This window comes from Euphorbia lathyris, chromosome 5 (assembly GCF_963576675.1).
Source record: "Euphorbia lathyris chromosome 5, ddEupLath1.1, whole genome shotgun sequence".
Lineage (NCBI taxonomy): Eukaryota > Viridiplantae > Streptophyta > Magnoliopsida > Malpighiales > Euphorbiaceae > Euphorbia > Euphorbia lathyris.
Genome location: NC_088914.1, coordinates 52,875,001 through 52,895,142, shown reverse-complemented (window position 1 = coordinate 52,895,142; position 20,142 = coordinate 52,875,001). Strand labels below are relative to the sequence as shown.

Below are 20,142 nucleotides of genomic sequence, written 5' to 3'. Positions count from 1 at the left end.
GGAATAATAATAAAAGGATCCACCTCAATTTAAGAAAACCAAAGGCCATTATTTCTTTTTATAATCCATTCTAATAATATTCAGGAAAACCCCTTTCCCTTTCCCTATTCCTCATCTTGTTTTTTCGAGGGAAAAATACCCCTTTTGATTTGATTTCAGTTCAGAAGAAAAAGAAGAACGTATCCTCTCAGATTCATCTTGGTATTTTTCTCGGCTGTTTTAGCTGGATATTTCGCTTCGAGGTCCGTAGGCTCTTCGCCGGAGCTTGACTCTTCTTCCGTCTCCGATGATTCCGCGGTCGCCGTGGATAAGAAACGCTTGACTGATAATCAAGATTGTAATGCCAAGAAAGTAAGTCCGATCTCGATTTTTGAATCGTTTTTTTCTTCTGTTAAATTCTAGTCTGACTTTAATTTCCATCCAGATGGTTTCAAAATGGATTCTGGGTATTCGTGGACATGGCTAGCGGAAAGTACCTCTAGAGGAATTTCAAGGAGATGAGGAAGGAAGAGAAAGTCAAGTCCTTAAACACTACCAATGATTTTGCAGAGAAATGATGACAGAGGAGAGAGCAGAGAGAAAGAAGAAAAAAAAAAAAACAAAGAGAAATGAAGAAGGTGGTATAATTGATTTTTATTTTTTATTTTTGGGTTTTTATGATAATTAGATAATAAGAGGGTTTAATTTATAAAATAAATAAATATAAGGACCAAATTAACTCTTTTTCCTTTGACTTTTAACACTTTTAGTCAATTTGGTATGTATTTGCTAACGGAATGAACCTCAAGGTACCATTTTACAAACTTTTAAACCACAGGACTGCAATCGAAAATGGGTGTAACCACAATGTTTATTTTTGTACTTTTTCCCTATAATTTATTTAACTTTTTAATTTTATTTTATGAAATATTTAAATATCAATCAAACATTATAAATATTAAATGATAAAATAATTTTTGTATAATTTATAAAAATATATAAAAAAGCTAATAATAAATTATATTCTAAATATTTACTTTTTTTTAATAACTATGCGGTAAAGTCTATGGTTACTTTGTTTTTGACAAAGTAAACCTTACTTTGTGTGTTTTCACCATTGGATTGATTTTATACTCCATCATCCAATGATGAAAATACACCAAGTAAAGTTACTTTGTCAAAAACAAAGTAACCATAGAAGGCACCTAACCATGCTTATTTTGTTTTTGACGTAAACAAAGTAAGCATAAAGGACACTATATATATATATATGGGATAAGGTATCAAAATAGGCCTAAGATTTTTGGGGAAGTACCAATTTAGGCTCAACGTTCAAAATAACACCAATATAGGCTAAACGTTTACAATATAGCATCAATTTAGGCTTCACCTATAAAATAGCACCAATATAGGCTTAACGTTTATAAAATAATACGAATTTAAGTTTAACGTTTACAAAATATATCCAAATTAAGTTAAACGTCACAATTAAATTAACAATGTTATATTCTTTTCGTATTAACTTTATATGTTATCTTTTTATTTAGTTCTATTTTCTTATTTATTATAATAAATTAATCATTTCATGACTCCTAAATTTCATGGCTCATGTAATATATGCAAACTAAAAGTAATTGAATATCCACAATATTTTGAACACTAGTTAAAATAATATTGATATATATCAGTGTTCGAAAAGTTGTGGATATTTAATTACTTTTAGTTTGCATATATTACATGAGCAATTAAATTTAGTAGTCATAGAATCATTTATGAAAAAGTAATATAAGATTTTAATGGGCAATGATAATTAATTATATTATAATAAATAAGAATATAGAACTAAATAAAAAGATAGTAACATATAAAGTTAATTGAGAAAGAATATAATATGATTAATTTAATTATGACGTTTAGCTTAAATTGTATATATTTTGTAAAACGTTAAGCTTAAATTCGTAACGTTAAGTCTATATTGGTGATATTTTGTACGTGAGGCCTAAATTGATGCTATATTGTAAACGTTAAGCCTAAATTGATATTATGTTGGAAACGTTAAGTCTATATTGGTGCTATTTTGAACGTTGAACCTAAATTGGTACTTCCTCAAAAACATTAAGCATATTTCAGTACCTTATCCCTATATATATATATATATATATAGAGAGAGAGAGAGAGAGAGAGTAAGATTTATTTTGGTGTGACAAACCTTATTGTGTAACAATAATCAATTTTGTAATTAATCAGGAGAGGTGACAAATTTGTAAATAAAAGAAAATAGAAAATTGTTTTATTTCTTTTCTTTAAAATGCATTTTCCCGACGTTCTCAACCTCGTTTTTCAAAAACTTTTATACCGTTGGACTCGTTTTAATTAGACAGTTATTTTAAGATCCCAGAAGCTCAGGTAAAAAACAATTCGGTGAACAGAATCCGGCGATCTGTTTTTCTGTGAGAAAAAAATAGCTAGAAAATTTTCAAAAAAATTCAGAAAATGTAAAACATCATTCTGAGAAACTTTAATTACTGACTCAAAGTGAGGTTCCTTGCGGTTTAGTCCCAAATCAACGGAATCCGACGATTAGGGGGCGTTTTCCGATGAGAAAACAGAAAGTGCCCAGAAAAATCTCAAACAATTCCAGAAAATGTAAAACATTATTCTGAGAAACTTTAATTCTTGGGTCGAAGTAAAATTTCTTATGATTTAGTTTCAATAAAAGCATTTCCTTAATTTTATCTATTTTACATGTTTCAACAATTTATTGGGTTAAAACGGTAAGGAATCTCGTTTTGAGCCAAAAATTAAAGTTTCTTAAAATGATGTTCTAAATGTTTTGAATTTTTTCGATAATTTTCTGGACACTTTTTGGTCTTACATTTCAGCACTATGTGTCAGAATATTTTGTTAGAACAATATAAGTATTCTGTTGGAACAAATATAACTATTCTATTGAAAAATTTGTACACTGATTTGAAACAATTGGTACACAAATTTATTTTGTTGGAAGAATATAAGAATTAGAATTATTTTCTAAATAATATAACTAATATAAATTTTAAAAATATTATATTAAATACTAAAAAAACAAAAATGAAATTGAAGATATGGATAATAAAATTGATTTGGAACAATTGGTAAACTGATTTATTATGTTGAAACAATATAAGTATTATGCTGGAATAATATAACTATTTTGTTGGAAAATTTGATACGCTGATTTATTCTATACTTACCAGAATAAGTATTATGTTGGAACAAATGGTACACTGATTTGGAACAATTTCGTATACTGTCGGAACAATGTAAGTAGGATAAAAACTGTGTCCAGAAAATTATCAAAAAATACATGTAAAACATTATTTAAAGAAACACAGACCAGTTAATGTGGGTAAGAAAGGTTTGGGAACAGCACATAAATCCTACAAACTTAAACAGACAGACAGACAACACAAACACTAATGTCTCTGTCTGATACGTACAAGTTTCTCTAGACTAACAATAGATATGCAATATTACTTTCATTAAAGTAAGACTCACGCGTGAGAGGAAGTAGTTGGATGGATGCCATAAATTTACCAATAGGAATGATCCAAGAGACCTTTCTTGTTCATCTCTTGCGTTTGTGTGATTTGATTTGCTTCACAATATAGGCAATCACCTCCTTCAATGTGGCTTTCCTTCCTTCTTTAAAGTTCCACAGCTCCGGAACTATGTATAATCCACTTGGATTATACTCATTTAACTCCTTCAATGCTGTCGTAACTGCAGTGTAAATTCCTTCCCCCCACTCCTGCTTCAAATTGCGCAGTTTCTCATCTTCTTCATCAAGTATCTCCTGCATCATGTCATGTGTCATCCCACAGGATGATTAAAAAAAATATAGCAAAGATCACTAAATCCCACTAATAATAAAAAGAGATTTACCACTGTCTTCCCATTAAAGTCTGTGATAATTTTAAAAGGACACCAGTCCTGATCTTTCAAATTCTCCTGCCACAATGAGCAGAGCGTGGAGGCCTGAACTTGAGCTTCCTCTAATGAAAATTTCTGCTTGCATGTATCCAGAAAGGGCTTTTGATCAACTTCTCCCATTCTCTTTATCCCAATATTGGTTCGAACAGTCGAGGTCAATGTCTCAGCCAAACCCTAAACATGAAAAAGACAAGTCAGATGAATCCTCTCCCATTTGAATATCCATATCAATCATAGAGAATTTTATTTTATTAATGTACGTTTTGCTCAAAATGCATCAAAGGCAGAGAGAGGAACTCAGGTGCTGATCACTAGACATTAGGCACGAAAGTCACCAATATTAGTATTGTTCAAGCAAGCTATTGAAATCCATGAGATATTAATCATAATAATGATCATCTTTATGCTATTTATAAATATAACTATAAATGTGAAGACCAGAATTTCACCTCAATACGCGAAGTGGTACTCCACAATTACTAGCAAATTTTGAATTAACTGCATTATTTATTTATTTTTTTAAGAAACAGAGAGTAGATGTAATGCCAAATTTGACCCTATACTTTCCTCAACAACACAATTCAGCTCTTTTTTCACCTAAAACATCATAAATTACTTTGGAGTCGATTGCTAATTAGTTAAAATTCCCCACAAACAGCAACGAACTCGGCTATGTGGAGAACCGCTTTGCAATTAAACAGAAGAAGAAAGTACCAGTTCAGCATCAATTCCTTATATTTCACATGTTAACCTTGATCTGAATCTCCCAATCTCACCTAGTTCCATCCTCACTTTTCATCTTGTCCTTCATCCAACATGTACTAGTTTTACTACCTCCAATTTAATTTAATGCGTTTTAGATGGTGGATTGAAGAGTGGCAAAGGGATGTAGTGGTGAGGGGTAGGGGAAGACCTAAGCAAACTTGGAGGAGGGTGATGAGAGTGATATGAGTGTATTGGGGATTGAGGAAAATATGGTAGTGGATAGGAAAGAGTGGAGGGAGAGAATTTGTGTCGCTGACACGACTTGATGTCACGGTTTTATACGATGGTTCATGTTAGCCGACCCCGAATCATTTCGGGACTAAGGCTTTGTTGATGTTGTTGTTGTTGTTAGATGGTGGATTGAGTGGGATACAAGCACTAGTAGTGGCAACTCAACCTGCTCTCTATTTAATTTGAACCACTCAAATTTATCTAATCAGGGTCTAATGGTAAAATAGTCCATTCTTTTTCAGATGCAATTTCATCCCATCCTTTCAATTTTGTTAATTAACTTAACATACCATAACAAAGAAATAAAAATACTATAAATTAAACATAAATTACAAATACATTAATTGTAAAATATATTAAAAAAAGGTGTAGTTGGATCTTGAACCCGGCAACAAACACATTCCTAAAGAAGGGAAACACACAAATCCATGTTTTCGATATAATACTAGATTTGGAAAACCTTTTTTAGATGTTTTTCAAACTTACGAGTAACACTGGAAAATGGAAACTAGGGAAAATTATTTTCCAATTTTCTATTAGCACAATTTTTACAACTGAACAATAAACTTCAGTTTTTTTTTATTTCTTAGATCTTTTATTTATTTATTTTGGAAAACAAGCTTCAGTTCCTAGAACTACACAAACCTCAATTAGCCAAAATTCTAACCCCAGATTTTTGAAACTCTTTTAAAGCCACCAAACCAAAGTATAATTATTCCATTCTGGAATGCTTTTTTTTCTTTAAATCATGCATCACTTTGAAATGAGTCAACCATAGTTGTTAAAGGCGCAAGGCGCACTGAGGCGCATAAAATAAAATAAAAATATACACTCTTTTACTAGTTAAGCATAAACAAAATAAAACACATATGACCACACAAACAAAACAAAACTACATGAAAACATAATACTAAATCATAAATGCAAGAAACACCAAACTTCTTAACCTAAAGTACCTAACCATAACTAATGCTGCTAAATTAATAACCATTCATTGTCAATCAAAAAGAACACACAACAAAAACTAATAATCATCATCATCAAGATCATCCTCCGAACTAATATGGTCCTCTCCATATACTTAACGTGACTTCTTCTCCTAACATATACTTAACGTGACTTCTTCTCCTAATCTTTCTCTATTCTTTATATATTTAATTATGACTGAGACGCTTCATATTCTTATTTAAATTAAGGGTTAAGATTAATCTTATTTAAGTTAGATTAGTGGTTGAGATTAATAAATCAGTTATTTTAAAAGAAAAAAACTGTAAAAAAAACCCTAAGTAAAACTGCCAGGCGCAACAGGCTCCAAGGCGAGAGCCTTTTTTACAGCGCCTCAATTTCAAGGTTCAAGGCTCAAGACCTTGAGCCTTACTCGAGGCACGCCTTTAACAACTATGGAGTCAACCAAGAAATCTAAAAATAAGAAGATAGTCAATGATCTTGTCATTGAAATTTTAGTGTGAAAAAAGGAAAAGTTTGTACTAACAATCATTACTTTATTACAGTCGGCAATAAACATGATTGAGTTACGCAATTTTGAGATTGCAACTAAAGTTTCATCTAGCTAAGATTAGATAGATAGAACTATGCGTTTGTTTGATAGCTTAGGTTCCCTTTAATATTTTGGTCTTCCCATAGTTGTTAAAGGCACGCCTGAGGCAACGCACGGAGGTTAGTGCCTCTACAGGTGTGAGGCGGGCGATGTCAGTCAGGCGCGCGCCTTGACTCAAGGCGCGCCTAGGCGCTGTTGTAGGGCTTTTGAGGGTTTTTTAGGGGGTTTTCAGCTTCTAATCACAGACATAGGAAATATTTAGGATTAAGGGCTCAGATTAAAGAAAGAAAAAGATGATGATGATGAGATTGATAACCTTGAAGGAGATGATGGGGACTTCGATAATGAATAGGGACTATAAAGACTAAAAAGTTTACTGGTCTTGCTTGAGGAAAAGTAGTTACTGTTCTATTAGTTAATAACTTAGTGTTAAATTGAAGTTGAACTTTGGTCTTTAGTTTTTGATTTAAATTTTATTATGTATTATAATTCTGTCTTAGTAGTTAATTAGAATTTATCTCATGCATTTTATGATTAAAATTGTTGTTATTTGACTACTTGTGTCATTTTAGAAATGTTAAGTGTTGTTATTTATAATTTTATATGTTATTTTGTTTTGGTGCGCCCTATGTCGCTCGGGCGCGCGCCTAAGCCTTGCACCTAGGCTCCAGGACCCCCTTGCGCCTTAGTGCATCTTGCGCCTTTCACAACTATGGGTCTTCCCTTTTTAATTCCATAAGTAGCACTTTTCATATAAGTTGGCCTTTTGCCATCTTGAAGGGGCCTTTTTAGCTTGGGTTCCCATGTCAAAGTTTTGGCTTTGATGTTCAAGGATACAATTTCTAGCTATTTCTTTCTCCTATGGCGGGAAACAAAAAGGCTCAGGAACAAAAGCTTGTGGACTCCTAATTTCTCTTGTGCTTGTATTTCTTAAAAAGATAAGACTGCCATCCCCCTTCTCTCTTCTCAATCTAGAATTGATGATTACACATACAGCAAGGGCCTATTCGATATCAGCTATCAGGTGAACTTTAATTGACTATGTTATGTCATCAATATCTATGCTCTACTAAAATACTGTTTTGTTTAATGGCTCTCACCAGTCACCACTTTGATTGACTATATGCCAAATTCCAGATGTAAGACGAGGGGAATTCGACCTTTTAGCATGGAAATTAGGAAAAGGAAAGAAAAAGAAAAGAATACCGCAAGTAATTCTTTGCGTGCTTCTTGAAGCTCATCATTGCTCTGGCGCTCTTTCACAATAAGAGTCTGATTCAGTGCTTCTACATTACTCATTTCATCTATCTTCTCATTTAGTTCATCGCTCATTTCTTTCATTTTCTTTTGGACAGCTGCATCATCTTTGTTACCAAGATGATTCATCACCTGTAACTGTCCTTTCAACTCTTGAATTTCCATTTCTAACTTTTGCTTAGCATCACACCTCTTTTCCAACTCAAGAATCTCCTTCAGTGCCTCTTCTTTCTCCCTCTGACAATTTATAAATTTCCATTGGTAAGAGAAACAGAAATACTGACACAAAAAAAGCAGTACAAATGCCAACATGCTTTATAATAAGCGACTCACCTTTTGCTCTTCAATCAGTCTTAAGACATTCTCATCAGCCTTTTTCTGTTCCATAGACGCTAACTGGAGTGAATTGTTTCTATCATCATTCTGGAACAACAAAAGAAATTGTCAGTGCAAGCACAAGACAGATTTAAAATAAAATAAAACATCAGTACTTAAAAATTAAAATAAATAAAGTGTCTTAACCATTCATGCCAAGTAGTCATATTACTAGCAACCAGATTCTCCTGAATGGAAAGTTTGTTGTAATTTGAGCTAATAACTTAAGAGCTGGCCAAAATAAAGTGAGAGCAAGAATAGGAACTAAAACTAATGGCAAAGGGGGTAATAAAATAATACAAACAAGTTAATGACAAACAAGGGACATTGAATGGTTAATATTTCTTAGAACGGAATCGTAGGTGGCTCCAGCTACCTTTTTCTTATCTTCATCAAGTTTTTGTCTCTCACGTTCAGTCAATGCTTCACGTTTATTCAATTCTTTGCTCCAGTCATCAATTTTCCTCTTCTTAGACTCCAATTCGTCATTCAAATGTTGCTGTTCTTCTAAGATTCTGAGAACATTATCACGTGCAAGCCTCTGCATCTTCCTTGTTTCTAATAAACAATTCAAAATTATCATGTAAGCATTCATATGCAAATTGTTGAGCCATAACTTTAAACTAATGACATAATGGATTATTTTGTAACCTCTTCAGCCTTATTAAACTGTAGAGACATTTAAAAGTGTTAAAAGAAAAAGTAAAAAAAAAAAGCATTCTCGAATATTTTGCTCTTTAACTTTTTCTAGTATGGATGCATGATTTTTTTAAACAGTCAACAAATAGATCAAAGTCACAAGCATGCAGAAAAGACTATGCATTCTCTAATTCTTTGAGGAAACACAAACAAAGCTATAAAACAACTAGGTTCAATAGTGCCAAATGCCACAAACCACAAGAACGCATTTAGAAGCTTGCCTAAAGGCCAATTTTAACATTGTTCCATAGCCCTTTTTTATTGCAGAAGCAGGCATATGACCATAGTTGTTAAATTGAGATTCAACTCCTGACTCTGAAATCTCATTTTGCGAATCGGGACTCGTGAATCGAATCGTAAGATTCGGATCAAATTCAAAATGCTATAAAAAAAATAAAATATTAACCATATTTAACTTTAAATATTAGTCCAAAAATGAAATTTTAATATCTAAATAGAAATTATATCGAGTTATAAACGAAAGTAGAGACAGACAGAACACAGAAAATAGAAAGAATAAAGAGTAAGAAGAAGATAATAACAAATAAATAGAAAAGAAGAGAGAAGGTTTTGGAATTTGTAAAGTGAAGAGTCATCCGATTGAAACTATTTGTGTTTCATAAATTCTGTACGTTTTTTGAGTTGTTAAAAATTGATTTTTTTTCTTTTAATGGTGGCCTGAATTGACCGAATCGGGTGACTCGGTGACTCGACCGATTCATGAAGCTTCCGAGTCGTACCATAGGTACGACTCGAATTCTTCATGAATCCAATCGTACGAGTCTCTAACAACTATGCATATGACCTAACCAGCTCAAAATGACCACATGAAATCAGTTTTGATCCAAAGTAGCCATGAGGATGTTTTGCATACATAGAGAACAAACCTTCAACAAAAGCATGGTGCAGTTTATCTTTCTCATCAAGCATCCGACTCATGGACATGGTCTTTTCATTGTACTTATATTGGAGTCTATCCAAATTTTCATTTGTCTGGTCAATTTCATTGGCCAGGTGGGCCACAACAACATTTTTGCTTTCGTTTGCCTCTTGAACAATGTCAAAAATTGTCCTCAATTTTCCTTCTCTTCGAAGATACTCGCCTATTGGACCCTTAGAATCATGGTCATCAGCACGGGCACACCAGCCATAAATACTTGAGCCAGGATCTGTTTTTTTCTTCATCCAATTGTTTTTCCCATGATGCAAAGTCTCAAATGATTTTTCAAAATCAGTTGAATTTGCAAAACCATTCCAGTTGTTGTTAAACTTCAACACGGCCTGTCCAGTTTGCTCATTATCATCCCAAAAGGTTTGGACTTCCAAAGGCTTATATTTTTCAAACTTTTTCAACCAGTACCCACTATCATGCACGGAGTTCCTATCCCTTGGCTCCTTCCCTATGTTAACGACTATTCCCATCCACGGCCATACATAGACATCAACTTGTTGTGGAGTTGGATTGACAGGTTGTGGCACAGGCAGCATTTGACTACGATCTACTTCATTAGCTAGGTCATTCTCTAAGTACCTTGCCAAGGCAACATGATTTGCCTTTTGTTGTCCTCTCCTGTTTGCAGAACCCTTACCCACTCCCGTTGCATGTTGAAGCAAGTCTTTGAACTTGTAATCCTGCTTTTTCTTCCCTATACAGAATGGACACCTCAAGGTGCCATTCACCTTCACTTTGTACTTTCCAGCTTTCAACTCCTCATATGGCTTGTCCGTGTAATCAGCAATCTCCGATTCACTAATGTCAGACAATTCATCAGAACTGTCACCCATCTGAGTGCAAAAGAGAATTAAAAAAAAGGTCATAAGAACAGATGCTGTTATCAGACAAAAACAGACAACAAAAATTATAGAGATGGCAATGGGTAAAGTAACCGCAAAAACAGCCCTGATCAGCTCATTTTTCACATTTTTCAATAGATGTGTGAAGCAAAAATAGCAGATGAGACCAAATCAAAGCAGAGTACTCTGCAACAAACAAATAAACACCCTTATGATAGCTCTCATCTTCCGGATTGCATGTGTGCAGATTTTTCAAGCAACTATAATTATAATAATAATAACCCAAATAAAATCAAGAACTAAACAGTAAACAAAATTTTAACAATAAAACAAACAAGATGAAGAGTAGTATTATCACTAGTGAAGATAAGCATGAGAACATACCTGGAGACTCAGCAGAAACGAATACAACGGCGACCGGAAGAACGATCGGAACGATGGAATACAACAGCAACAGAAACGGGAAATGTACGACTGGAATGGCAGAATAAGGGGACTGTTTGGCAGGAGAATGTAGATCTTGGCTGTGCTTGAAATTGGAAGATAAATGGAGAATAACTTGGTTTTGGGGCTTGATTGTACGAAGGTATGGAAGGGTTAATAAAAGAAGAGCAGAGAAGGGTAAGGAAATGTAGATAAATGTAAGGAAATGGAAACAAGAGTAATTTCTAACCCTTCTAAATTCATTAAATTGGATGGTTCAAAATTGGATGTAATTTGTTAAAAAGAAACCCTTTAGAATCTCTCCAAATCCTTACCTCCTAAGTTTTTTATGTTCCAAGTAAAAACCGTTATTAAAGTGATGTTTGATAAAACTGAAAATTAAGTGCTGAAAAAATAAGTACTGAATTTTAAGTGCTGAATATTATAAGTGCTCAAAATATTGAGTGATATAATTATTATAAAAATATTAATTGATAATGTTCAACTTAAAATGTTAAGTAAAATATTTTGACTTACTAAAATAAATGTTTTTAACTTAATTTATTAATTTAAGTGGTGCAGAAATAATTGTTATCAAACGCACTTAAATTAAATAAGTGCTTAATATTTTAATTTAAGTCATTAATTGATTTATCAAACAAGGCCTAACTCTTCCTCCTCCCAAACAAGGGTTTCTATCAACCCTTACTAACCCCTCTAAACCCTCCATCCAATCAAGCTTAGGGTTTATTTGGAGTATATTACATCAAGGTGTCAACTTTACTCTAATTCACATTTTGATACCTAAATTTAGGGGTTAGGCTATTACTTTATTTTTTTCAGATTGGATGATGATAAATTTTGACAAAGTAAGCTCATCCAATAGTAGAAAAAACAAAGTAAACATAGAAGGCACTGTGCCTTCTATGGTTACTTTGTTTTTGATAAAGTACCATTACTTAGTGTGTTTTCACCATTGGATGATGGAGTATAAAATTAATCCAATGGTGAAAACACACAAAGTAAGACTTATTTTGTTAAAAACAAAGTAAGCATAGCCTTTACCCTCAAAAATATATTCCAAATAAAAATGACTTGATAGTTTAATACTTTTAACCGGTACAAATACTTAGATGTTGTTTGATAAAACTTAAAATTAAGTGTTGAAAAAATAAGTATTGAATTTTAAGTGCTGAATATTATAAGTGCTGAAAATATTAAGTGATATAATTATTATAAAAATATTAGTTGATAATATTTAATTTAAAATATTAAAAAATTTGACTTACCAAAATAAATGCTTTTTAACTTAATTTATTAATTTAAGTGGTGGAGAAATAATTGTTATCAAACACACTTAAATTAAATAAATGTTTTTTTAAAACCAATTAAATAAATACTTAATATCTTAATTTAAATCATTAAATAGTTTATCAAACAAGCCTTAATTAACATAAATGAACAACTTTGGTTACAACTATATTGTGCCACCAAGGCTAAATTAATATCTCATTAAAAGTCATTTATTATTTAAAGTTTTATGGGGGTTAAAAATAAATTTTAATTAAAAAAATTAGATGAAAAAGCAATTTGAAGCAAAAAAGTTTTATCACTTCCATTTCCAAAAGTGAGGGTAAAAGTAACAAATATATAGCCCCTTTTTTTTCAGGGCTAATTACAAATCTAGTCCAACTAAAAAGGGTCATTTACATATCTAACCCACTTTGCTTCCATTTTACCAAATTAGACCATTTCATCCACTTTGGACAAAATTACCCTTAGTTCTATTGATCGATAGATCGATTTCTGATATCAAACGTTAGTGATTTTTGAGATTTTTGAAGTATTATGTTCAATTTCCCGTAGAAATTGTATGTTTTTAGCTTATACGTCTGTTTTTCTCGTTGGTCTTGCCTCTTTCTTCATCTATAATGGTATCATTTCAATTTTCTCAATTTTCCAACATTTTTCTCCATTGTTGTCGCATTTGTGACGAAATTTGTCGCATTTCGTCACAAATGCGACAACAGTTGTCGCATTTCGTCGCAAATGCGACAACTCTTGTCGTATTTGTGACTCTGCGACAAGTGTTATCGCATTTGCAACGAAATGCGACAACTGTTGTCGCATTTGTGACGAAATGCGACAAATTTCGTCACAAATGCGACAACAATGGAGAAAAATGTTGGAAAATTGTGGAAAAAATAGAAAATTGAAACGATATCATTACAGATGAAGAAAGAGGCAAGACCAGCGAGAAAAGCAGGCGTATAAGCTAAAAACATACAATTTTTACGGGAAATTGAACATAATACTTCAAAAATCTCAAAAATCGCTAACGATTGATATCAGAAATCGAAGAAGATGAACCGAAGAAGAAGAAGAACCATAACCAGAACCAGAAGAAGAAGAAGAAGAAGAAGAAGAAGAAGAAGCCGAAGAAGAAGAAGAAGAAGAAGCAGGAGCAGATCCATCGATCAATAGAACTAAGGGTAATTTTGTCCAAAATGGATGAAATGGTCTAATTTGGTAAGATGGAAGCAAAGTGGGTTAAATATGTAAATAAGTCCTCTTGATTGGGCTAGATTTGTAATTAGCCCTTTTTTTCATTGTGCAGAAGATAAAAAGTTTGTAACTAAAAATATCAACAAACTAATATAAGTAACACATAGTAGGTTACAAACAATTATACTAAGTAACAAAGAAATTGGCTCCCACTAGAACTGCTTTAAGAGCACCTCTAATGAAAATTAATAAATATTGGTTCCAACTAGTAAAAAATAACAATCATAAATAACATCTCATTATAATCCTTTGTTACTTCTATATTTTGTAGAGTTCACTTATCATAAAACACTACAAATTCACTACGTTAATTTACAATTAATAATATATTGAATGGCTAAAAACAAACTTTTAAGGAAGTAAAACACATTTTTTTCTCTCACTTCCTCGCTTTTTGTTATGTTTTGCTTTAAAAAGAGAGAAAAGTTTGTTATCAATATGAGTAACAAACTTATTTTGATAACAAAGGCTCCAGTGGTTATTAATAACCAATTTTGCTAAATAACACCCACTATAAATGTCCTAACACCCTTTAATATTTCACCCCAAAATTTCCACCCAAATTCTCTCTCGAAGCATTCGTTGTCAAGGACATTTTCTTTTTACAAAAATCTAATAAAAGCAAACGCATGAAAACCTTGATTGGTTCTTTCCTTTACAAATCCTTATAGATGAGAAGCCAATCAAAACATGCAGTCATGGACATGGTTGTCCCTGCCCGGTACCCTTAAATCATTTCTAAAAATATTATATTCGTCTCCTTGAATCTCTCTCTATCTCTTCTGTTTCTCTCTCTTCAAATTCGTTTCTCTTTTAGGCTTTGATTGGATGAGAGGTTTTGAAGGGTAATTAAAGGGAGAGTATGGAAGGTTAGGGAAGGAGGGGAAGGAGGGGGAGAAAGGGTATTACCCTTACCCTTATTTGGGAGAAATGGAATGGTTCATCAAAATCCTTCCAAACCCACCGATTTGTTGGGTTGAAAATCTATTAATTACCCTTCAAAAGCTTATTGATTTTGAACCCTTCAAAACCTAGTAAAAGCTTATTGATTTTGAACCCTTCAAAACCATTACCCTCGTATTTTTTTAATCTTCCAAATAAGGGTTTCCACTAACCCTTCCCTACCCTCTGTTTAATTACCCTTCAAAACCCCTCATACAATCAAAGCCTTAAGGTGTGAGGGATATTTCCAAATTCGCATAAGAGAATGTGAATGTCAAGCCGGAATTTGAACATACCTTTCTCATGCGTCTAGGATTATTAAATTAGTTCTTTTGCATCGCTCCCTAACATATAATTATTAACTCTAATTATTAATTTGGCTTCGCTCCCATTACTGATTTCTTCGATTTTAATTTCATCATTTATGTTTCCGCCGTCGAAGTTGCCACTGATTTCTCCTAGCAACCCACAAGTGATTTACGAGATCGATATGAAATTGGAAAGATGAAAGTGGTGAAGGATTTGAAGCGGAAGCATGTTGGTATTTAGGAACGAATTTCAAAACTTTTCCCTAAACAAACAATCAGTGTGATCCAATCACTCTGATAAACAGTCAAACATCTGATGTCTGACATCAAATCCTTAACCAATATCATTAAGTTCTTCATAATCAAATTGATATTTATACTACGAGATTGAAAAAATACCTCTTGTAGATTCCAATCGGGTATTAAAGCTTCTCTAGTGGTGAAGCCTCTAGGCAGCCCACTAAGTCGATTAGATCAAGTTTCGAAAAAATTGATCTTGCTCAAAATCGAAAACTGATTCCGGATATGATTTCTGAACCGAAAACGTATATCTCATATTATTCCTTCTTATGTATACATATATATCAAAATTTGATATATATGTATACTTTGTTTCAATCCAAGTGGATTGAAACAAAGCATACACTAGGACATGTCCTAGTGCATGTTATTATTTATATATATATATATATATATATATATATATATATATATATATATATATATATAATAATAATAATATTAAATATTAATATAATAATAATTAATTATATTATTATTATTAATATATAATATATATAATAATAATTAATTAACAACTTAAGTAATTACTATTATATCCTTTATTCCAATAGTCAACACTTGATTATTGTATTTGGAAAAAGTCATCAATTTAAATTGAGCAAGAATAATAATTTATAATTTCCTCAATTGAATATCAAACAGTGTTAGAATGTTTTGTCAATCTCATTAACATATTCAATTGTGTCAATCCATTAATTAAAACACTTTTAATTAATCAATTTAACTAAAGCTTGATACAAACAACTTGTATGTGTGTGACTTTCTAGGTTCATCTTTAACTGGCATTATAGGCATAATAATAACACTTATTAATTATGTTAGAAATCCAATTCCTTGTACTACAAGTGTATCCTATATAAGCTTAGCTTATATATAATTATAGTCCTCTAAAGGTCATGATCTCTAGCTAACACACTGCGTCATGACGTCCCAATTAAAGAATGAAGTTACTTGAAGTAAATTCATAATTAAACTAATTATGAACCATCGATCATAATTTCCATGCACTAAAATCATTTCATTAAAAATCCCGATCTTGACTAGAGTCACAAAGTGTCAAGCTCTAATCGTCAAGATACTAAGAAATATTGATTAAGTCTTTGATAAAATAAAACTCTTATCAAAGAACCATTCTTTGATACTTATCTCATAAGATGAGTCTTATTGTCCTGGCCAGAAACTCATTCCATCAAAAACCAATCAATAACTATCTTAGGATTTATCTCTATTTACTTAGAGTAATGAATCCTTTATTAGCAAACTCTTGTTACACTACACAACTAACTATAGCGATTCACTGTCGGATTACCAGAATTAAGATCTCAGTACAAAACAGGAACAAACTATAATCACTTGTGCAAGAACAACTAAGTTTCCTCAAGTCAAAGGACTATATGCACTATTATGACCTAGATAATAATTATGTTGAGTAGGAGTAAACCTTTGTGCAATTATTATCTAACGTCACAGTTCGACCATTCACCGCTTTGAATGTCCACATATTTATTCTGATATCATCTTATCAAACAGAATGAGATTTTCTGTTTCTGATTAATATCTCATACTAATCGAGAAAATAAACAAATGTGATAGTCTAAGGGTAGATGAGTGTCTAATTCATTATCCACCGACTATGATAATTTAAGATTATTATTTTACCAAAGAAATATATCTCATTATTATTAACTCTTAATAATATTATCTCTTTGTAAATAATCTTTGGACTAATATATATTCATTAAGTAATTAAACAATACAAATAATTACACATGAATACATATATTATTAACTGCCATTTGGATACAAAATTCACCATGTATAATATACAAAAGGAATGGCTTAAGGCATACAACACTTACAAGTGGGGCATACTTTTGAGGAAGAACCAACAATGGAGATGGTGGAATCTGGAAGGGATTTGAGGGAAACAAATATATGTGAAACTGAGTAAAGGTGGAATCTGATATTTGATATTTGAGTTTCTGGGAATTCTTGAAAGGGATGGAAAGTTAGTGATGGAAATAAGAATCGAATTGCATTTACAATAGATAAGGGTCTCACATTTAAACTAAAGATCTGGTTAAACTATTCCACATCATCATTTTTAATAGTTAACCATTATAGGAGCCTAACAGATCATAAATATTATATTGTCTAGTGATCCAAAATTTAGGTATATTTTTATGACAAAATGAAATCTAGATACTAAAGTGTGAACCAAGTTAAAGTTCAAGTACCATTAGTGTAATTTATTCGGTTTATTTGAGGCTTAATGTACTATTTACCCTTTATCTATCAAAGATTTTGGTTTTGTCCCCTCATCTACTATTTTGATAACTTTTACTCTATGACTTATTCAAGGCTTAATACATCAACATCCTATTGAACTTGTTTAAAAAGCTTGATTGTCCTCTAAACTTATATCATGTCTCGTTAGCCTCTTCAACTTGTTTAAAATAACCTAGCCACCTGAATTTGTTTAAAGTGGCCTATTCGTCCCCTAAATTTTACTTACAGTGATCCATTTGCCATTTGAACTGGTTTAAAGTGATATACATTTATCAAAATCCTTAAAAAAATTCAAAACATAAAAAATAAAGGTCTAAAATTCTTGATTCTAAGTCTTTAAAAGAAATTAAGTTTCTATTTTGTACATTAGATATATGGACTTAATAATGACATTTTAAGCAAGTTTAAGGGGATAATCCGACATTATGTAAGTTCAGGAAGTCAATCAAGTTTTTTGGATAAGTTCATGGGGCAATTAATGTATTAAGCCCTTTATTCAAATCGATGAAATCTTAAACAGTACGACCATAAATAAACAGTTATATTAAATTGTCCAACTTGACATGATTTTTGACGCATTAAATAATACACATGTCAATACATTAATAACAATTTAACACTGATAAATAGATTAAATTACTTCATTTAAAATAATAATAATAAAAATAACCTACCTAACAGAAACCATATTCATAAACTATAATAGAACTCTTAAAAATTTAACATAACTTTTAACTTACCATCGACATTGATTAAGATTTCATTAATTTAGATAGGTCACAGAGTAAATGTTAGCAATAGTATATGAGGAACCAAAAACCAAAATTTTAGATAATTTAAAGGAAAATGTGTTTAAGGAGTAAAAACCAGTATTTTGAATAGTTAAAGAAGGCAATTATGCTTTAAACTCCTACTTTAGACAAAAAAAAGGGGGGGTAAATTACACAAATAAAATAAAATAAGATTAATTTAAGAAAAACTTGTGATTTTGGTAACGTGTAAATAGATTTTGGTTTTTTTTCCTATTCACAACAATTCTAATAGTTAAAAGAGGATCAATTTGTAATTTTTTTTAGAAACTTACAATTATTAATTGCTAAAAGAAAATCGTTGAATAAGACTTTCTCTTTGCCAAATTGAGGCAAGAGGAAGTTCAATCACATGAAAAAGAGTGATGGACACAATATGTTTACTGAAATGATGACTTTCGATCACAAAATTGGATGCATTTTATGCTTACTTTGTGTTTGACAAATTAAGTTATATTTTGTCTTTTTCACTGTTGGATTATGGAGTGTAAAATTAATTCAATAATGAAAAACAAACAAAATAAAACTTACTTTGTCAAAAACAAAGTAAGCATAACCTCTACCCACAAAATTGGGTTTGTTTGAATGAAGTGATGCTAAAAATTTTGGGGTTTTCTTTTTTGTCCCTCCATTTTTTTCTCTCTTAGCCCAACAATAATTGTTTTGAATTATTTCTATATTTCTTGTAACTGTTTTGAATTATTTCCTTTTTTCTTCTTGTAATAAATTTTGAGGAATGATTTTATATTTGTTAAAATAAATAAAAAATTATATACACCTTAATTTGGTTTCAATTGACTCATTATTAAGCGAACCATGTCGAGTAGAGTTCTATTTCTCCTTTCGGACACTCCATTCCATTGGGGAGTTTCAGGAGGAGCGAGTTGGATACTATCCCACACTCTTTCAAATATGCGTCAAACTCTTGGCTTAGGTACTCACCCACTCTATCTCACCGAAGTGATTTTATTTTCTTGTCAAGTTGGTTTTCAACTTCATTTTTTAAAGCCTTTAAACCTTTAGAGGGTTTCAAACTTGTGCTTTATTAGATAAACATAACCGTATCGGCTATAGTCATCCGTGAAGGTGATGAAATAGAGGTAACCCATTCTAGAATTTGAGCTCATCGGTCCACATACGTCTGAATGTATTAGCCCCAATAGCTTAATAGCCCTTTCACCAGTCTTACTGAAAGATGCCTTTGTCATCTTGCCATGTAAACAAGATCTGCACGTGTCATATGACTTAAGTCGAATGACCCTAGCACTCCACTAGAGTGGAGCCTAGCTATGCGTTTCTCATTGATGTGCCCGAGACGACAGTGCCAAATGAAAATAGGATTCAAATCATCCTACTTGATCTTTTTAGTATTTATTTTGTAAATTTGTGTTTCACGCTTTAGATCAAGGATATAAAGCACGTTCTCAAGAGTGCCATTTCCATACACAATATTGCCACATCTAATAGAAAGAATTCCATGTCCAATATCAAATGAAAATCCAGAATTATCCAAAGTAGATATCGAAATAATATTTCTACGTATGGTAGGTACAAAATAACAATTCTTGAGCTCTAACACGAGCCTAATGGGCATCTCCAATGCGTAGTCCCCGATCTCCATTGCCTATGCGTGAGCGCCATTGCCGACTCGAAGATCTACCTCGCCAGAACCCAGCAACCTTCTATTTCTAAGCCCATGCACATTTAAACAAATGTGAGATCCACAACCAGTGTCTAAGACCCAATATGTTGAAATATTTAGGTTTATTTTGATAACATAAATACCTAAAGTCGAGGCTACAACTTTACCCTTCTGTTTCTCCCTTAGCTTTGGGCACTCACTTTTCCAGTGCCCTTTTCTCCATTCACTCAT

The 20,142-nt window shown here is 32.0% G+C and overlaps 1 protein-coding gene across 1 annotated transcript; it reads right to left on the bottom strand.

Moving 5' to 3' along the window:
• Positions 1-3,287: 3,287 nt before the first annotated feature.
• On the bottom strand, positions 3,288-11,263 carry LOC136229213 (factor of DNA methylation 1-like). Its single transcript, XM_066017845.1, has 7 exons — positions 11,015-11,263; positions 9,724-10,621; positions 8,514-8,695; positions 8,096-8,185; positions 7,712-7,999; positions 3,904-4,125; positions 3,288-3,814 (listed from the first exon to the last, which is right to left on the bottom strand). Exons 2-7 carry the CDS (start codon positions 10,619-10,621, stop codon positions 3,587-3,589), a joined length of 1,908 nt encoding a protein of 635 aa, XP_065873917.1. The 5' UTR covers positions 11,015-11,263; the 3' UTR covers positions 3,288-3,586.
• Between the last annotated feature and the right edge of the window lie 8,879 nt (positions 11,264-20,142).